Source organism: Lepus europaeus, chromosome 14 (genome assembly GCF_033115175.1).
Source record: "Lepus europaeus isolate LE1 chromosome 14, mLepTim1.pri, whole genome shotgun sequence".
Classification (NCBI taxonomy): domain Eukaryota; kingdom Metazoa; phylum Chordata; class Mammalia; order Lagomorpha; family Leporidae; genus Lepus; species Lepus europaeus.
In genome coordinates, this window is record NC_084840.1 from 65,371,317 (window position 1) to 65,391,559 (window position 20,243).

The window sequence follows — 20,243 nt, forward strand, 5'->3', positions numbered from 1 at the left end:
AATGTAAAACTTGAATCTATTCCCAAAGAAAAGAATGATAAACACAGATTGAAAGGCACATTATAAAAGAACAGAACAAAATTCTTTAGGTGTTAATTTCTTTGACAAGGATATAGAAATGATACCAAATTAAGAGTGATTAAAAAGACATGTAAATTAAATACAAAGTATGATTCTAGACTCTCTCCAAAAAATTACGGAGAAGAACATTATTGGACAACTGGTAAGATGTCAATCAGTGTTAACCTTCTTGACAATCATAAAACTTTTTACAATCACAAAATAGTTTTGTGCTGAAAGTCTCTGTGTATAGAAGCAAACAACACTGAAATATACAAGAAAAGAAGCATGGTATCATATTCGAAATTATTCAGAAAAATCTTATTCTCTAATGGTTCAAACAAAAGATAATGTAAGTGAAGTGTGGGTGTGAACAGTGTATAAAAAGTGAGAGTGATATTCTCAACAACCTAGATAAAGCCAGAGAATTTCACATAATGAAAAAAAGTCAATCCTTAAAGGTCATACTACTATTTGATTCAATTTATGTCATGTTTGAGATGATAAAATCATAGAAACAGAGAACAGATCAGCAGTTGCCAGTGGTTAGAAATGGAATGGGACAAGTTAGGTATGATTTTAAAAGGGCAAATTGAGAGATCCCAGTTGTGATATTGTCCTACAGGCTGCCACCCTACTGGAGGGAAACATGGTATAAGGGTATACAGAAGCTCTCTTATGTGAATCTACAATTATCACAAAATAAGTTTAACTAAAAAACAAACAGTAAATTGATGGTGTTGAACAAACCGATGTTTTATTGTTAAAGATAAGAATCTTACCTTCTGTTATCCATCTTTTGATACAACCAGTCAAAAGTCCCAAAGAACTTGTCTGAATTGCTGCTGACAATATAGCTTCTAACTGTTCCTCCTAAATCATGCATTGGAAGAAAGAATGAATATCAGATCAAAAGCAAGAACTTGTAGTTCACAATACAAAATTTTAAAGGCTAAATAATCATTATGATCCACTAGGATGGCTCTAATCCAAAAGATATAACCATTGGCTAGGATTTGCAAAAAAGTGGGAATATTCATTCACTACTAGTTGGGATGTAAAATGGTATACCCATTTTCCCCCCGAGATTTATTTATTTGAAAATCAGAGGTACAGAAAGAGAGAGAAGAGAGATCTTCCATCCAGTGGTTAACTTCCCAGATGGCTGCAATAGCCATGGCTGAGCTATGCTGCAGCCAGAAGTCAGGAACTTCTGCATCTCCCATATCGGTGGCAGAGACCCAAGCACTCCGGCCATCATCTTCTTCTTTTCCCAGGCCATTAGCAGTGAACTGGATTGGAAGCCGAGTAGCCAGGACACAAACAGGTGCCAATATAGCATGCCTGTGTTGCAGGTGCTGGCTTTACCAGCTACGCCACAATGCCAGATCCGGTACAGCCACTTTCAAAGTGCATGCTCACACAAAAACTTCTGCTTCACACAGTACTCTAACAATCAAAAAGTAGAAACAATCCAAATGCCCATCAACCAAAGTATTCTAAGAGAAAAACAGAGAAATATCTATAAAATTTATGACAGGAACGGTAAACATCTATATCTTTCAAAGAATATATGTAAACAGAAAAGCAACTCAGAAAAAAATTAAATCAATAAATAAGTAATTAAGAGAAATACAAATCCTGATTGGTCAATAAATATATACAACTGCATATGTGATATCATTCTTTTCATGTATATGGAGAATAGAGATGCATACAGGAATGCTCAACAAAATGTTAATGTCTATATGCTTTCATATACTTTTAGTTTTCTCAATTCAAATTATTCACAAATTATTTCTAATTGGAAAACACAACACAGAGGTCAGATTAGCAAGTTTAAATACTCATAGAAAACATAAAATGTTGGTCTCATGGCCTGGCGGGTAAAGCCTCTGCCGGCAATGCCAGCATCCCTTATGAATGCTGGTTCATGTCCTGGCTACTCCACTTCTAATCCAGCTCCCTGCTTGGGAAAAGCAGTGGAAGATGGCCCAGCTGTTTGGGCCCCTGCCATCTACGTGGGAGACCCGGAAGAAACTCGTGGCTCTTAGATAAAGTTCCAGGCCCAGTGCTGGCCGTTGAGGCCATCTGGGGAAGAAACCAACAGATAGAAGATCGCTCTCCCCCTTTCTCTATAACTCTCCCTTTTAAATAAATAAATAAATCCTGAAGAAGGTTGGTATATGGACTGGACAGCCCCACCCTCCTGATATTCTGAAGCAAAAAACTGCAGAGTAACGGCCTGACGTTCTTCTCATAGACCCAGAACAAATGGGTAGTATCTGGAGATTCCCTAATAAAATGGTCCAAATCCAGTCTATCATCCTAAAATAAAGGAAACTCTAAAATAAACTCTACTCACATACGCAAAAAAGTTTAACGTGTTACTGACTCATTTTACAGATCGACAAGCAGCCTATCAAACATCTGAGCATAGTCACCAGCATCAAGACCATAACAATACAAAGAAAAATGACTCCAAAGTAAGTACAGATAATGCAAAGAACTACCTTATTTTGGTTTATTCTTTTAAATAAAAAATTTAAATGTAAACAGATATTCTATGCATAACACAAAGAATCTTGAAAGTTAGTGGAAAATATATATTATGAAAAAACATGGATTCTGAAATTTTTGCACCCAAAAAAACTTTTTTTAATTGGATTTGTCCATGAACTATTTCAAGTACCCTCATAAAAGAGCAAAATACGACAAAAAGAGGATGATCAAAGAGTAAGAGCTCATGTAAATTTAAAATGAAGACCAATTTTTAAAACATCTAACACAAAGGAAGATAAGGAAGAAGAAATCTCCCAGAAAGTGCAATCAGAAGTGAGAGCAAAACAGTTGGGAAGCAAAAACAAACTATTAGGAGATCAACTCAGGGGCTGGCATTCTGGAGCAGCAGGTAATGCTGCTACTTGTGACACCAGCAGCCCTTATGGGCATTGGTTTGAGTCCTTGATGCTCCGCTGCTAATGGCCTGGAAACAGCAGCAAAAGACGTCCAAGTGTTTGGGTCTTGCCACCCTCGTGGGAGGCCAAGATGAAGCTCCTGGCTCCTGGTTTCAGTCTGGCCCAGCCCTGGCTATTGCAACCAGCTAGGGAGTCAAACAGCAGATAGAAGATATCTTTCTCTCACGCTTTCAAATAAATAAGTTAAAAAGAAAAAGAAAGATCAACCAGAATATCATTTATCTAATAAGGTTCCAGAAAAAGAAAAATCATAAAGGAAGATGAGAAAAAAATAAGGCTATGTTAACAGATTGGACAAGGTTGTTGTTTTCTTCCTTTTTTTTTTAAAGTCATTTGGAAACTAAGATTAGCAAATATTATACAAGAAAAAATGTTAATGTAGATCACTATATGACTACATAGCAAATAATATCTAAATGAATACAATAATATAAAAAGGGGATGGAGGGGGAAAAAACTCCAGATATTAATAGTACTCAATATTTATTTCCATGCAATTAAACATTAAGTTTCAACTGTGGGTATTAAACCAATAGCAAAAATATTTACGTTTCAACTGATATTTAAAGGCTCTTTTTCTAGGAATTTATTATGTAACATATCTATAATTATCTAAGTAACTTAAACAATACTTGGGTAGAAAGTAGACAGACTGAGGATTTACTTCTTTCTAACACATTTTCCTAGCAAACACAAAGTTAAAATAATTGTGCAATGGTTGTATCACGAGCTGACTGAATGACTATCTCCTAACAGGCAAAATGTATTGGGACTAGGAGAACTGTAACAGACTGCAAATATCCATCGGAAGATTTTGGCTTCTGCACCTGCAGTCTGAGTCCTATCACCATTTTGCTGTAGGAAGTTAGAATTTTCACTAACAGACTTTGTTTTTTAATTATTTTTCCCCCAAAAGAAACCTTTTATTTAAGGAGTAGCTAACAGACTTTTCTAAGATCCACAGAAAATGGTTTTCAAACTACTACATCAGAATCACATATAAGTATATTAAAGCACAGACTGATGGTGGGAGTCTGGCCTAGGAGTTAAACACTGTTTCCTGGTTCCAGCTCCAAATTCCAGCTTCCTGCTAATACAGACCATGTGAGGCAATAGTGACAGCTCAATTGGTTGGTTTCCTGTCACCCATGTGAAGAAACCTAGATTGAGATACTGGCTCCAGGCTTTGACCCTCAGCTGTAGGGGACATTTAAAGAACAAAGTTAATAGGAATTCTCCCTCTCTCTCAAATAAATAAAAAAATTTTTAGGTAGACTGTTGGGCCTGACTCCAAGTTTCTGATTCAGTAGCTCTAGCGCAAGAATCAAGAACTTAGATTTCTGACAAGTTCCCAGAAAACACTATAGACCATGAGCTTCACCAAGACCATAAACTAAGCCAAGACTGTTTCTACTCATGTGGTCTTGCACCTATACTGTTCTACCTGAGTGCTGAAAAAGAGCCCCTAAAGCACAATGAGGACTTCCATTTGTGACATGCCCGATGCAATCATGGCATGTTTCCCCTCCTATATCCTTTTACACAAACTAAGTGAACTTGCTGCCCAATTATGGTCTCTTAGGTCTAACTAGGAGTATGACTTTTTTTTTTTTTTTTTTTATTTGACAGGCAGAGTGGACAGTGAGAGAGAGACAGAGAGAAAGGTCTTCCTTTTGCCGTTGGTTCACCCTCCAATGGCCGCCGTGGTAGCGCGCTGCGGCTGGCGCACCGCGCTGTTCCGATGGCAGGAGCCAGGTGCTTCTCCTGGTCTCCCCTGGGGTGCAGAGCCCAAACACTTGGGCCATCCTCCACTGCACTCCCTGGCCACAGCAGAGAGCTGGCCTGGAAGCGGGGCAACCGGGACAGGATCGGTGCCCCGACCGGGACTAGAACCCGGTGTGCCGGCGCCGCAAGGCGGAGGATTAGCCTGTTGAGCCACGGCGCCGGCCAGGAGTATGACTTTTAAGCTAAACCCAAGATCACAGCTATGGATCTTGTATTGTGGGTGCTAAACTACTTCACCTAATTTTATAAAAATTATATAATAGATTGTTATTATAATAGAAAGCTAATGACATATGATCCAACAGAAAAGAAACAAGAGTTAAAAATCATCTCACCTGACTTAAACTGGAAGGCTGAGTATCAGTAAGTCTTGGTGAGAGAAGGCCAGCAACAAGACATCGATTATAACCATCAGGAATGACTTCATTGAGACATGGTCCTGATTTCTTTAAAAAAGTCACAGTCTGTAGTAGATAAATTAGTAAGATATCAGTACTTAAATCATCAAATTTAAGAATAATTAACAGATCATGACTCTAGTTCACACTTAAACTAAATAAAAATAATGAAAGACTACATTTCCTTGCAAGGAAAAGGGTTCAAAAATTCTTGAGCTAAACCAGTGCTTACTAGTTATAAATGATAATACTACTGATAAGGGTATTTTAGCTGGCGTATGTATATTTACAAAAGATAACCCCATTATATTCTCTAAAGGTAAGCCTGTTATATTCACTAAAGCTGACAGATTTGGCGACAAATCTTGATTAACTTCACACATGCACCCTGCAGCTTACTCTTTTTGATGTAATGCAAAAGAAGTCTGATACCAAGTATAAGCATGGCATTCACTAACATTTGGCTGATTATTAAAAGGTCTGCCACATCATATTTCCCTAGAAAAATATTTTTCAATATAGTGAACTTATTATTGTACTGTGCCACTGTGCTAGGTAAACCTTCTTTACATTACTTCATTTCTTTTTAAGCTCTCTGAAGAGAACTAAGAAGGATAAAAAAGGATGTGGTTGGGCATGTGTTGCAGATTAAGTCACTGCCCACAATGCTGGGATCCTGTATCAAAGCACCAGTTTTGAGTACTGGCTGCTATGTTTTTGATCCAGCTCCCTGATAATGCACCTGGGAAAGCAGTGGAAGACGGTCCAAGTTCTTGGGCCCCTGCCACCCACATGGGAGACCCAGATGATTCAGGCTCTTGGTTTCAGACTAGCCCAGACCCAGCCATTGCAGCCATCAAGGAGTGAACCAGCACATGGAAGATCTGTCACTACCTTTCAAATAAATAAAAATTAAAAAAAAAAAAAAAAAAAAAGGACATGGTAAGCATTGACCTATTCACTTCCTAGCTATTAAGTAGCTAGCATCTACATAAAGCTGTTAAAAACACCCCAATGCTTCCTCTGGCAGACTATCAATACTAAGTGATATTAATCTCATAAAACTAGGAGAAGCTACCATTTAAGCTCAAATGGTAGTTTATAATTAACATTGAAGTTTAAATCCATGAATCAAGTATATTCCAAGATCTGACTTCAGTTCAAATAACAGTCTACACTGCTGTTACTTACCTCCTTTTGAAAGCCAGTGCAAGTTATATGAACAACTCCTGAGTTTAACAAACAAGTGGCATCTAAAAAAACAGTAATGAAGATTATAAAAAACCTCACTTACATATATGTAAATGGCTTAAAACAACAAATTATGTCCTAAAGCTAGATGGCTAGTGAAGGCTCAATCATAAAGAACAAATTTTTAAATTAACTTTTCCAAGGACCGGTGTTATGACATAGTGGGTAAAACTACCACCTGTGGGGTAGGCGCCAGTTCATGTCCCAGGTGATCTATCAATCCAATTCCCTAGACTGGGAAAAGCAGAGTCAGATGGCACAAGTACTTGGGCCCCTGCCATCCATATGGGAGACCTGGAAGAAGTGCTGGGGGTAGGCAGTTGTACCATCTGGGGAGTGAACCAGCAGATGGAAGAGTTTCTCTCTCACTCTTTCTCTCTGTATCTCTCCCTATCTGTAACTCTTTCAAATAAATAAATAAATCTTTCTTTTTTTAAACACATTTTTTTTTTTAAGATTGATTTATTTACTTGAAAGTCAGAGTTACACAGAGAGAAGCGGCAAAGCCGGCGCCGCGGCTCAGTAGGATAATCCTCCGCCTTGCGGCGCCAGCACACCAGGTTCCAGTCCCGGTCAGGGCACCGATCCTGTCCTGGTTGTCCCTCTTCCAGGCCAGCTCTCTGCTGTGGCCCAGGAGTGCAGTGGAGGATGGCCCAAGTGCTTGGGCCCTGCACCCCATGGGAGACCAGGAGAAGCACCTGGCTCCTGCCATCGGAACAGCGCGGTGCGCCGGCTGCAGCGCGCCAACCGCGGCGGCCATTGGAGGGTGAACCAACAGCAAAAGGAAGACCTTTCTCTCTGTCTCCCTCTACTGTCCACTCTGCCTGTCAAAAAAGAAGAGGCAAAGAGAGAGAGGTCTTCCATCTGCTGGTTCACTCCCCAATTGGCGACAACGGGCCAGAGCTGCGCCGATCCGAAGCCAGGAGCCAGGAGCTTGTTCCAGTTCTCCCATTTTGGTGCAGGGGCCCAAGGACTAGGGCCATCTTCCACTGCTTTCCCAGGCCACAGCAGAAAGCTGGATCAGAAGAGAAGCAGCCGGGACTAGAACCGGCGCCCATATGGGGTACCAGCGTTTCAGGCCAGGGCGTTAAACCTGCTGTGCCACAGCGCCGGCCCCTAAATAAATCTTAAAAAAAAAAAAAAGACTAAATAAACTTTTCCAAGTATTTTCACAATAAGAATCAGTAACAACCCTTATTATAAATGTGTTAAATGTGAAATAGTTAACATCGTTTCTTATAAACTCAAAATAATAACAACTTCTTTATTAAACAATTGAGTATTAAATTCTTCATTACATGTATCAAATTTATTGCCTGTTATCCATATATTAACAAGATTGTGCTCTGAACAGATCTCACATTGTGTGTAAACTACCCACACACACACACATGTACATACTCTTGTATATTACTTCTCACAAAAGATATACATACCAAAATACAAAATACATACCAAAATTATAAGCACTTGGGTTAAAAAACTGCTCAGGAGGTGGATATGTAGGAGGAACTCCTCGACTTAAACTTCTCTCATGTACCAATATATCTAAGATGTAATGTGGAGAACTCCTACTTATAACGGAGTCCAAAGACCACAGAGCAAAATAAGAGCAATTATGTAGATATTCTCCAGATCTAAAAGAAAATGTCATAAATTACTAGGTCATTGAACAGCTATATATACAAACCAGAGAAAGAGTGAGAAAATAGAAAAGAATACATACCTTAATGAATCTGGCATTTGTGCATGATACCAACGATTTATGTCAAAAAGTCCCAAATAAATAGAAGGCTTTCCCTGTCCATATACATTCACTTGCCAGGTAAAAACTGAAACACTAGTGTCAGGAGATAGGGCTGAAAGAAAAAAAAAAAATTAATGGAATATAAAATCACAAAATAAAATCATCCCTACAGAATTATTTTTGTAGAGATGTAGATTTTTCTCATAAATCAAGAATCTTAATTCATATTTCATTTGGTTTGTTAAAATATATTGCTATCATTTGTGTAAGAGATGCATTTACTTGTATCTTGATTGTTTCTCTATTTTAAGATCATTTTAAAAAGTACTCATTATGAAAGTTAAACTCCAGCTCATTTTCAGTAATGAACTTGGTAACTTGAAGCAATGTAGGTAGAAAGCAGAAAATTATTTGGATGAATACTCTCCAAAGGATAGTACATAGGGATGCCTTGACATTAAGGCTTAATTCTTCAGAGGAATGGGGGTTGAAAAGGAATGGTTTAACTATACAGTGAAGGGAAATACAGACTACCTGGATGGTGACTGTGGAATGGAAAGACAGGAATAGAGTAAGAAGCATCAGCAGGGGAAGAAGAAAGTATAAATCTGAGACACTACTAATGAGAAACGGAAAAAGATGTGAATGAGGGGAGAGAATATATGACAAGCTGCTTAAACATGCTTAACTGGCTCACTGGTGGGAAATAGGACAGAGTGAATCCCAACAGAAACACAAATATAATCAAGGCCCTGGTGAGCAGTTCCAGAACTGAATGAGCCTCTAACAGTATCTCAATTAATCCTCACAATCACCCTTGGCAAGAGGATCCCTCAATTATACTTATAGAATAAGGGTTGAGAAATGTTAAATAATTTGTCAAAGGTCACAATTAGTAATAGGGCTGGAATTTGAACCAATGCTGGATGTGAAAACCTATGCAACTGTATTATGCTTTTTAAGACAGAAAAAAAATTCAAGGCAATCATGTGGCATATTTGACAGAAAAAAAAATTCAAGGCAATCATGTGGCATATTTGACATACATGGCACCATCTACCCATCAAAAACAGAAAAGTGCCTAAACCCAGAGGGAAACATCCAGAAACTGTTCACACTAGGGAAGAAGAGAGGTTATCTTTGTACATCTTGAGAGCTAGATTAAAATATAAGGATCTAATGTGTTTTACTATGAAACTTAAAAACAATACTAGTCGAACAATACTCTATACCTTGTGCGGTTGTGTGAATGCAGCCTGTTGAAATCCTTGCTTAGTATATACTAAGTTGATCTTCAGTATATGAAGGTAATTGAAAATGAAACTCGATAAAGGGCGGGATGGGAGAGGGAGAGGGAGGGCCACGGGAGGGAGGGAGGTGGGGGGGGAAGCCACAACAATACAAAAGTTGCACTTTGTAAATTAACATTTATGAAATAAAATAAATAAATAAAAAAAAGGATCCTTCATTTTCCTAATTAATTCGATTTTTGAGTTCTATATAGTAATGTAAAGAGCAAGAAATACTAGTATCTCCTACAGACCTGTATCTACAGAGACCTAAGTTTTATAATTAGTACTCCATTTTAACTGTCAGGAATATAAACTCTAGAAACCAGGAGCTGTCATAAATCTTAAATGATAAATCTTAAGTCAAGACTTTACAAGAAATGGTTATAGTACATTAAACCAACCTTCATTCATGGCTTCTTCCCTGTCACCATGAGATCTAAATTTCTCTATACTCTGGCATCCCAACAATTTGGTATTACTAGTCTGTCCCCTCAAAGGAAACATGCCACCTGTCAGGTCCAGTGTGTATCTTTCTTCACAATACTCTAACCCCTGTAACATAAAAGATACACAATCTTAAAAGGATTCTAAATAAAAGGTCATTCTAAAATTAAACATTCTCCAAATTTAAAGATTTAACACACAATACAAAGAAAATATAAATATTAGGTTGAAGAAACAAATCATAGAAAAAGAAACAAATCATGGAAAATCAATTGCACACATAATTCAAGTGGTCTATATGGAGTTCCTGAAATCCATCTATATATATATCCCTCAAAAACTAGGTGAAGGAACTCTCTTCTATAGTCAGGGAGGTAAGGGCTGGCAAAATATGGCTCCTAGTAGCATCCTATCATTTCTTAGGAATTCAGCCAGAAAAACATAGGTAGTTATCTGAAAGTCTAGATGTATATACCCTCTTAAAGGCATCCTATGGCTAACTGTTTGATGTGTTAGAGCAACAAAGCAGGATTATTTTTCCTGGATGCCAATTAGGCTACAAGCTTGAGGAGTCAGTCCAATTCCTCTATTTTAGAAAAAAATTATACCCAGAGAAGTTATGAGTACTACCTTGGTAAAATACTATACTACAAATACAGTATTAACTTGAATGTAAGAACTTTCCACATCCTAAAACAAAGAAAATACACTTAAAATAGAAAAACAATGAACTAAATGGCTCATATAAAGTCATATTCCAGGAGCAGGCGCTGTGGCACAGGATGGTTAAGCCACTACTTGGGATGCCCACATCCCATACTGGAGTACCTGGGATTGAAGCCTGCCTCCATTTATGATCCAGTTTCCTGCTAATGCACATAGGAAGGCAACAGTTGATGGCCCCAATAGTTGACTTTCTGACACCCTTTTGAGTGACTCAGAGTAAGTTTGGACTTCTGGCATTACCCCGGCTCAGATCTGGATGTTGCAGATGAATCAGTGGATAGAAAATCTCTCTCTTGTTTTCCAAATAAAACAAACAAACCCATATTACAATTTACCTCATATAAGATTTGTCCTGATGCCAAACACTTTCTATCACCAAAGGCCAACTGAAGCAGATGCAAGCTTAAAACATCCCCTTCACTGAAAGAAACATACGAAATTAATGAAGACACACACTAGACATCATATTAAGGTTACACATCTCTTCTTTTCCAAATTAACTTAGGTTGCATGCAATGTGACAAAACTAAGGTTGAGAAGAATTCAGTTTTATTTGGTTATTTTCACAAAATGAAGTCCCTTGAAACAACAACTTCTTTAAAAATTCATTCTAATTAAGGGCAGAGACTCAATACTCTTTCTCAATAGTCCTCCTTCAATAGGTATATTTTATTTAGACATATGCACAATAAATATATCAACTATATGTCCCAGCTTTCTTTGCAGCTAAGTACAGTGGCCCTGTAGCCAAATTCTAGCCAATGGGATATAAACAGAATTATAATATGGCAATTACAGAGAGCTTTCCTTAAGGGACAACATAATCTCTGTTCCTCCTTCTTGGTTTTCCCTTCATCTTGTTATGCTTCTACTTCAAATCAAGCTGATGCTCTGGACCACCAGGATGATGGCTATACCATAAAATATGAGAATCACTAGAGATTAGGAAAAAATACCAATGCTTAGGTCTTCACAGGAGAAACTGACTTAATTAGTCTGAGGCAGCCAGACCAAATTCAAACACTTAAATATCCTGGCGTTTCTGCTCTCTTATATGACTGCTCTGTCCTCTACCCTTACTGGTCTTGGTGTTCTTTGAGACATTTTACTAAGACCTGGGTACCCTTCCCAACAGATCTTCCAAGGGCTCTCACCCTTCCCTGCCCTTCATCCCAATCTGTTTTGTTTTGTTTTGTTTTGTTTTTGACAGGCAGAGTTAGACAGTGAAAGAGAGAGAGACAGAGAGAAAGGTCTTCCTTTTTCCATTGGTTCAACCCCCAAATGCCCGCTACAGCCGGTGCGCTGCACTGATCCGAAGCCAAAAGCCAGGTGCTTCCTCCTGGTCTCCCATGGGGTGCAGGGCCCAAGCACTTGGGCTATCTTCCACCGCCTTCCTGGGCCACAGCAGAGAGCTGGACTGGAAGAGTAGTAACCGGGACAGAATCCGGCACCCTGACCGGGACTAGAACTCAGGGTGCCGGTGCCGCAGGTGGAGGATTAGCCAAGTGAGTCATGGCGCCAGCCCATTCCAATCTTTTTGACTACACTATCTAAAGATAGCTATATACCTAAAACAGTTCGTTATAGTCTACCATATTCTAAATAGCCTCTTTCCCAGATGATTTTCTTCATTTATTAACATCATTACCTAAAATTATATTAAAGATTTATACTAGTCTGTTTATTTACAACTATCTCTTTCTCACTGGAACATAAGCTTTAGAAAAGAAATTTTTATATCTAACAGGTTGCTATATTCCTTAGAAGAGTTACTGGTGCACTGAAGATACCCAGGCCATAAAGCCCAAATAACTTCTAAAACCCAAATGTCAACCAGATAGACTACAAATACAATCAACATTAAAGGGAACACCCACCAGTCATTTTCATCCTTCTTTCTGATCATACAAAAGGAAATGTGACTTTTATTATAATTGAGGAAATGCTATATCAACAATTTAAGGTAAATTTATGGTTGGTATATTAACTCTACAGTGATTATTCCTTTTCCTCTTTTTAAATTTTTCCTCAAATGATCACCTGGATGGGGAAACAAAGATCACCCCAACTGTTTTCCCAATTTGGACTTATAAACTAAATTTTTAATTTTATTTTATTCTGATTTTCATAACTAGGTGCTATAAGATTTAATGGGAGGCATGGGGGAGAGAACAGGCATTGTAATAGCACACATTGTTGTTAAGGAAATTACTCTAAGTGACTGAAAGCAGGATTTCTGACCCGTGGATCTTTGTGTAAGCACAGGGCAGCCTGTGAACTCCTTTAAATTGTATATAATACTTATTTACATTTGTTTTATGTATATACACATTTACACACAAATGTATATCATATCTATCACCAGATTCTCAAAGAGGTGCATCACCCATTAATTTAAGGGTCCTAATCAAATAGACATTTATACCAGATCTCAAAACAATCTTGTACCAATTATCGTGACAAATCCAAAATAAGTCATTTAGGAATAAAGAATCCAAACTGTAAACCACATTAAACTTGTCCTATTAAAATAAGGTAAAAAGTACTACAGTGATTTAAAAAGCACTAAAGCACTGTTCCCATATGCTAATTACTCAATGTGTTGTCGATAACAAAGATGTGAATATTAAGACACAAGTGTAAGAAAAACAGAAAACACTACCCTGCTCATATTTAAAACTGTGTTTCATGTCCTTAGAATACATATACAATTCTGAAAACAACCTCAAAAACATAATTCACAGAATGTTTTTAAAAATTGGAAGGAAAATTCAGATAGCTTAATGATTAAGGACAGAGTGGAAATCATATACACACAATTAAAAAAAAAAAGTTGCTAAATCTGTAAAACCAAGAGTTGTACAGTAAACATGAATGCAGACTTATTTGCCATGGTCCCAAATAACCTAAGAGCGAACTCTTTTTAGACTTTAGTGTCAGAAATCTAGAAAAAGTAAAACAAATCAAAAACCAAACAAAAAAACACAGAAAAGCAATAATTTATAAAACTTATCCTAAGCAACAGCACTGAAAGGAAAAAGAAATGGAATATAATTGTTTCAATCCACGTTCTCCCTCAAACCCCACTCCACAGGGCCTTCCTGAATCACATCTCTCAAGCTGGTACTAGGCCACACTACAACCAAAAGTATAGGACTATGGATACAATTCAATAGGAGAGCTCAGTAGCTGTTTCTGTATTATCATTTCAATTTTCTCCAGGACTGACAAATTTCAAATGTGGTAAACCAATTCTTCATCCACTGACTCACTACAGTGTAAGCTTAGACATAACATAAAAGTGGGGATATTAGGGGCGGGTGCCATGGCTCATTTGGTTAATCTTGTGCCTGTGGCGCTGGCATCCCATATTTCCAGTCCCAGTTGCTCCTCTTCCAGTCCAGCTCTCTGCTGTGGCCCAGGAGGGCAGTGGAGGATGGCCCAAGTGCTTGGGCCCCTGTACCCGCATGGGAAACCAGAAAGAAGCTCCTGGCTTCGGATCGGAGCAGTGCCGGCCATAAGGGCTATTTGGGGGAGTGAACCAGCGGAAGGAAGACCTTTTTCTCTGTCTCTTGCTCTCACTGTCTCTAACTCTACCTGTCAAAAAAAAAAAAAAAAAAAAAAAAAAAGGGGGTGGATATACCCAACACAAAGATCCAAATTGATCACAGTTCAGTCACCAAGAACTTGACATATGATGGTCTTGGGAAGAGAAAGTACTAGTAACAGTAAGTTATTGAGATCATTTATACCACAAGCCTAACTGTTTCATCACCAAAGAAAGAACTAAGCATCAAAAATAACAAAATTACTTGTATTTTTCCAGCATTAGGAACGCACATGCTTAATCAGTTGGAAATTAAGTTGAAAGAATTCTCATTAGTCATATGCTGCAACAAAATCAGAGCTTATGACAGGGAAAGATTAGTAAGAATATGAAAGGTGAAGAGAGTGACTACAGAACAGAGTGAGGGTAAATAAAAAGAAGAGTGAGGCATATATAACAGAAATAGGAAAAGGAATGACATTTTAAATGAGAAAAGATGTTTTTAAAGGCATAAGGCCATAAAAATTGCCTAACTTGAGCCGGAGCTGTGGCATAATGAGTAAAACTGCTGCCTAAACTGCTGGCATCCCATATGGGCAGTGGTTGAGTCCTGGCTGCTCTGCTTCCCATCCAGCTCTCTACTATGGCCTGGGAAAGCAGAAGATGGCCCAAGTCCTTGGGCCCCTGCACCGGTGTGGGAGACCCGAAGAAGCTCCTGGCTTTGGATCAGTGCAGCTCTGGCCATTGAGGCCACCTGGGGAGTGAGCCAGTGGATGGAAGATCTCTCTCTCTCTCTGCCTCTCCTCTCTGTAACTCTGCCTCTCCAATAAATAATCTTAAAAAAAAAAAAAAAAATTGGCTAACAAGAGATTGCTGACTTAACCTACTAACTTACTTTTGAAAAAACATCTCAATAAGTCAAGTAAGCATAACTTCTTAGTGACATTTCAGAATTATTCAAACATAAGAATCATTTTTTAAAAATAATTTCAACTACCATTCACTGAAAGAACTATACTACTTTCACTAAAGAAATAACATAGTACAAAGCTTTCTGGAAGAAATTAGTTCACTTTTGACAATGTTTTTTTAAACTACATGTATCACACTTACCTATCTTGTGTAGATTGAACAGCCCACAAGTAACAGCAATTACGAGGATCATTTTCAGGTTCTTGAAAAGTAACAGCATATACAGGAACTCTGCCACCTTCTAATTGTGTGTAATACCTAAAACATAAAATATCAGCATAGCTCATGTTTTCAAGTTACAATCTTATCATAAAGGAAAAGAGAAGTCTTCATGTGAGAATCTAGGTTAAACAATCGTTTATGATTCCTAAAATTACATCATTTGAGGGGCATGGTCAAGTCATCTTCAAAAATATACAGAGCAAGAAAGACAAAGGCCATGTAGAAATGGGAAGGGTCAGAGTTACTAAAGTACATACACATTTTTGGGTGAGTTAGTAATCAAAAATCACATCCATGTACATCAATCACATTGTACTACTCCCAATAAGCAGTACCTTACAAAGAGATCAAACACTGCTACAACACTCCATCTCAGCTACTTAAGGTTAGAGTCAGTTTCTTCACTACTAAAACAGAATACAAGTTAGAAACTGAAGAGTTCCCATGAACTCCTTAAAAAGCACATTAGCCAAGAGATATCAGTGGTACTTTGGTACCACTTTGGGTACTCCTTTAAAAGAAATTCCAAGACAAGAGCTGCTAAAAGATTAACAGCAAAGAGAGTTGAAATCAACTTTCTAAAAGATAAATTACTAAAGAAAACATAGCAACATGACTTGGAGAATTAAAAAAAAATAGAGAAACAATTAGACAGCTACAAACAGCTGAAAAGCCAAGCAGACCTTTACTTAACAGCACTTAATGCTTTTCTGCTACTTTCTTCAATATTTAAAGGCAATTTTAACTATAAAGACTAAAAGCTTCAATATAGTTATAGTTGGGAGACATTTTACAACAAGTATTTTACAACTTTGATTTTCTTTTTTTAAAATTAATTAATTAATTTATTTTTTGACAGGCAGAGTGGATAGTGAGAGAGAGAGAGACAGAGAGAAAGGTCTTCCTTTTTGCCGTTGGTTCACCCTCCAATGGCTGCTGCGGCCGGCGCATCGCACTGATCCGAAGCCAGGAGCCAGGTGCTTCTCCTGGTCTCCCATACGGGTGCAGGGCCCAAGGACTTGGGCCATCCTCCACTGCCTTCCCGGGCCATAGTAGAGAGCTGGCCTGGAAGAGGGGCAACCGGGACAGAATCCGGTGCCCCAACCGAGACTAGAACCCGGTGTGCCGGCGCCGCAAGGTGGAGGATTAGCCTGTTAAGCCACGGCGCCGGCCTACAACTTTGATTTTCAAAAATTGTTTCTGTCAATTGAGAACACTTTATTAAACTGCTGCTTTATAGATAAGAGGGAAAATACTTCTGAAAGAACTTATACAATTAATCTTTACATAATACAATCAATAATTTATTAGCACTTGGTACAGCATAATTGCAATATAAACACTGAAAGAAACAACCAAAATTTATGTGTTAAGTGAATTCGGCGGAGGATTAGCCTGTTAAGCCACGGCACCGGCCATAAGTGAATTCTTTACAATATCAAATTATACTTTAATGCAATGAAAAATTACTTTCAGCTACCCTATCCTTTTCACATTATGCCAATTTTCAAATATTCATAACTCGCTGTTGTACTCAAAAAGAAACTGCCAGTAATCAACTAAGAAAAAAAAGTTATACTTACTCTCTTTTCATGCTTTTCATATTCCACAGTGCTAGATAGCCATCAGAAAAACCTACAGCAAGTTGATTTGTCCTGTTGATGTAACTAAGAGTTGAAATAGCTGTTCCTGATGGGCTTACTAACTGGAAACATAAATGGCGCCCTTCTCTCATCACACTTTCTCTGATGTGTGGTACTTCAGCTGGGATACCCGTTACAACTTCAAGGTCTGAAAACAAAAATTAATAGTATCAACATAAACACATATTAAAACAAATATGTCATCCATTACTCAATCCACAAATGGAATCAACTGTATTGATTAAATAGAGGCAATTTAAAAATTAGTGATAAAGCATGCTGAAGCAGAAAGGTACCCTTATCTACTTAATGGGATAACTTTAAAAATGTTTAATTGGATCAACTCGAAAAACTCTCTAAGTCCATCTCAAATATTATCTAAATCAGAATCTTTAAGTGGATATACAACTTCATTACATTTAAAAAATAAAGATGATTATTTAATTCAAGTTTAGAACTACAATCTAACTACTTTCCTTGAAGGAATGGCTGATTCCAAGTCTCAAGTAGGAGATATGTTAAGATGATCCTGGTATAGCTCATACCAGCAATCTAGAAGGGGCCAGCGCTGTGGCGCAGTAGGTTAATCCTCCATCTGCGGTGCCAGCATTCCACATAGGTGCCAATTCAACTTCCAGCTGCTCCTCTACCAATCTAGCTCTCTACTATGGCCTGGGAAAGCAGCAGAAGATATCCCAAGAGCTTGGGGCCCTGTACTCGCATGGGAGACCCAGAAGAAGCTCCTGGCTCCTGGCTTCGGATTGGCAGAGTTCTAGCCATTGCAGCCATTTGGGGAGTGAACCAACGGATGGAATACCTTTCTCTCCATCTCTCCCTCCGACTATAATACTATCTCTCAAATAACTAAAATCTTAAAAACCATGAAAATAAATTAAATTAAACACACTAAGTATGTTAAATCTCATGAGATCATAATATTTTTTAAAAATATATAAACAGGCCGGCGTTGCAGCTCACTAGGCTAATCCTCCGCCTTGTGGCGCCAGCACACCAGGTTCTAGTCCCGGTCAGGACACCGATCCTGTCCCGGTTGCCCCTCTTCCAGGCCAGCTCTCTGCTGTGGCCAGGGAGTGCAGTGGAGGATGGCCCAAGTCCTTGAGCCCTGCACCCCATGGGAGACCAGGAGAAGCACCTGGCTCCTGCCATCGGATCAGCGCGGTGCACCGGCCACAGCGCGCCTACCGCGGCGGCCACTGGAGAGTGAACCAACAGCAAAAGGAAGACCTTTCTCTCTGTCTCTCTCTCTCTCACTGTCCACTCTGCCTGTCAAACAAAAACAAAAACAAAAACAAAAACAAAAACAAAATAAACAAAAAGATGGACGTGAAGTCCCCCCCTTACAAAAGACCTAATTGAACCAGGAAGTATACTCAGTATCAACTTCTTATTCTGAAAATAAGTACTTATAGTAAATATACTGCCTCTTCTGTACAAACTGTATGTCGGGATAACTAAACAGTTCTATATAATGAGAAAGTGTGTTTTCATGTTGACAGACTGAAAAATAAATCATTTGGAGAGTAGGCTTTTTTTTTTTTTTCCCACAGGCAGAGTTAGACAGAGAGACAGAGAGAGAGAGAGGCCTTCCTTTTCCGTTGGTTTACCTCTCAATGGCCTCTGCGGCCAGCGCACCGTGCTGATCTGAAGCCAGGAGCCAGGAGCCTCTCCTGGTCTTCCATGTGGGTGCAGGGCCCAAGCACTTGGGCCATCCTCCACTGCCTTCTGGGGCCACAGCAGAGAGCTGGACTGGAAGAGGAGCAACAAGGACAGATTCCGGCGCCCCGACTGGGACTAGAACCCGGGGTTCCGGCACCGCAGGCAGAGGATTAGCCTAGTGAGCCGTGGCACTGGCCTGAGAGTAGGCACTTTTTTTTTTTTTTTGATAGGCAGAGTGGACAGTGAGAGAGAGACAGAGAGAAAGGTCTTCCTTTTGCCGTTGGTTCACCCTCCAATGGCCGCCGCGGTAGGCGCGCTGTGGCCGGTGCACCGCGCTGATCCGATGGCAGGAGCCAGGTGCTTCTCCTGGTCTCCCATTGGGTGCAGGGCCCAAGCGCTTGGGCCATCCTCCACTGCACTCCCTGGCCACAGCAGAGAGCTGGCCTGGAAGAGGGGCAACCGGGACAGGATCGGTGCCCCGACAGGGACTAGAACCCGGTGTGCTGGCGCCGCAAGGCGGAGGATTAGCCTAGTGAGCCGCGGTGCCGGCCAAGAGTAGGCATTTTTAAAAAAATGTCTATTTATTGAAAGTCAAGAGTTACAGAAGGAGGAAGAGATAGAGAAATAGAGAGAGATCTTCCATCCAATGGTTCACTCCCCAGATGCCACAATGGCCAGGGCTGGGCCAAGCCACAGTCCAGAGCCAGAAGCTCCATCTGGGTCTCCCCCACGTGGATGCAGGGGTCCAAGCACTTGGGTCATCTTCCACTGCTTTTCCCAGGTCATTAGCAGCGTCCATATGGGATGCCAACACTGCAGGTGGTGGGTTCATACACTATGCCCTAATGCCAGCCCTGGATACAGGCATTTGATATAATGGTTAAGATGGCAGTTGAAGTGCCCATAATTCCAGCTTACTGCTACTGTGGACCTGAAGAAACAGCAAGTAATCACTTTAGTTAAATCCCTACCATCCACACAAGAGACTTAGACTGAGTTTCTGGATACCTACTTCAACACGGCCCAGCCCCAATCTTTGTGCAAATTTGGGGAGTGAGCCAGTAGAGGGAGCTCACTCTAGTTGTCTCTTACCTCTCAAATTAATTTTTTTTTAAAAAATCATCATTTTGCAGCCCTTAAGGAAAAAATGATTCATACAACTATATCAATAAATGGAACAGTTTCAGCTGACTCTCGAATAATGAGGAGATTAGGACTGCCTCCTCCTGTACAGCAATCAAAATCCCAAATATAAATTTTTACTCCCCCAAAACTTAACTATTAATAGCCTGCTGTTGACTGGAAGCCTTGCTGATAACAATACAACCAATTAATATATATTTTGCATGGTGTGTGTATTATTTTCTGGGAAGTCCAAGAGATGACTTTTTAAAAAATTTTGAGGGGGGCCCAGCATTGTGGCACAGCAGGTTAAGCCTCTGCCTGAGATGCAGGCATCCCAAATGGGGACTGGTTCAAGACCCAGCTGCTCTACTTCTGA

At 39.4% G+C, this 20,243-nt stretch overlaps 1 protein-coding gene across 2 annotated transcripts in view; it reads right to left on the reverse strand.

Annotated features, from left to right (window-relative positions):
- Window positions 1-20,243, reverse strand: part of AHCTF1 (AT-hook containing transcription factor 1) — a 75,969-nt gene that overhangs the window by 35,412 nt on the left and 20,314 nt on the right. For both annotated transcript variants that reach the window (XM_062210833.1, XM_062210832.1), the window contains exons 5-13: window positions 17,006-17,213; window positions 15,342-15,458; window positions 11,017-11,101; window positions 9,913-10,063; window positions 8,199-8,331; window positions 7,928-8,109; window positions 6,413-6,474; window positions 5,159-5,287; window positions 843-933 (exon numbers count right to left, since the gene is read on the reverse strand). In XM_062210833.1, coding sequence (XP_062066817.1) covers window positions 843-933; window positions 5,159-5,287; window positions 6,413-6,474; window positions 7,928-8,109; window positions 8,199-8,331; window positions 9,913-10,063; window positions 11,017-11,101; window positions 15,342-15,458; window positions 17,006-17,213 — 1,158 coding nt within the window. The remainder of the gene's footprint in view (window positions 1-842; window positions 934-5,158; window positions 5,288-6,412; window positions 6,475-7,927; window positions 8,110-8,198; window positions 8,332-9,912; window positions 10,064-11,016; window positions 11,102-15,341; window positions 15,459-17,005; window positions 17,214-20,243) is intronic.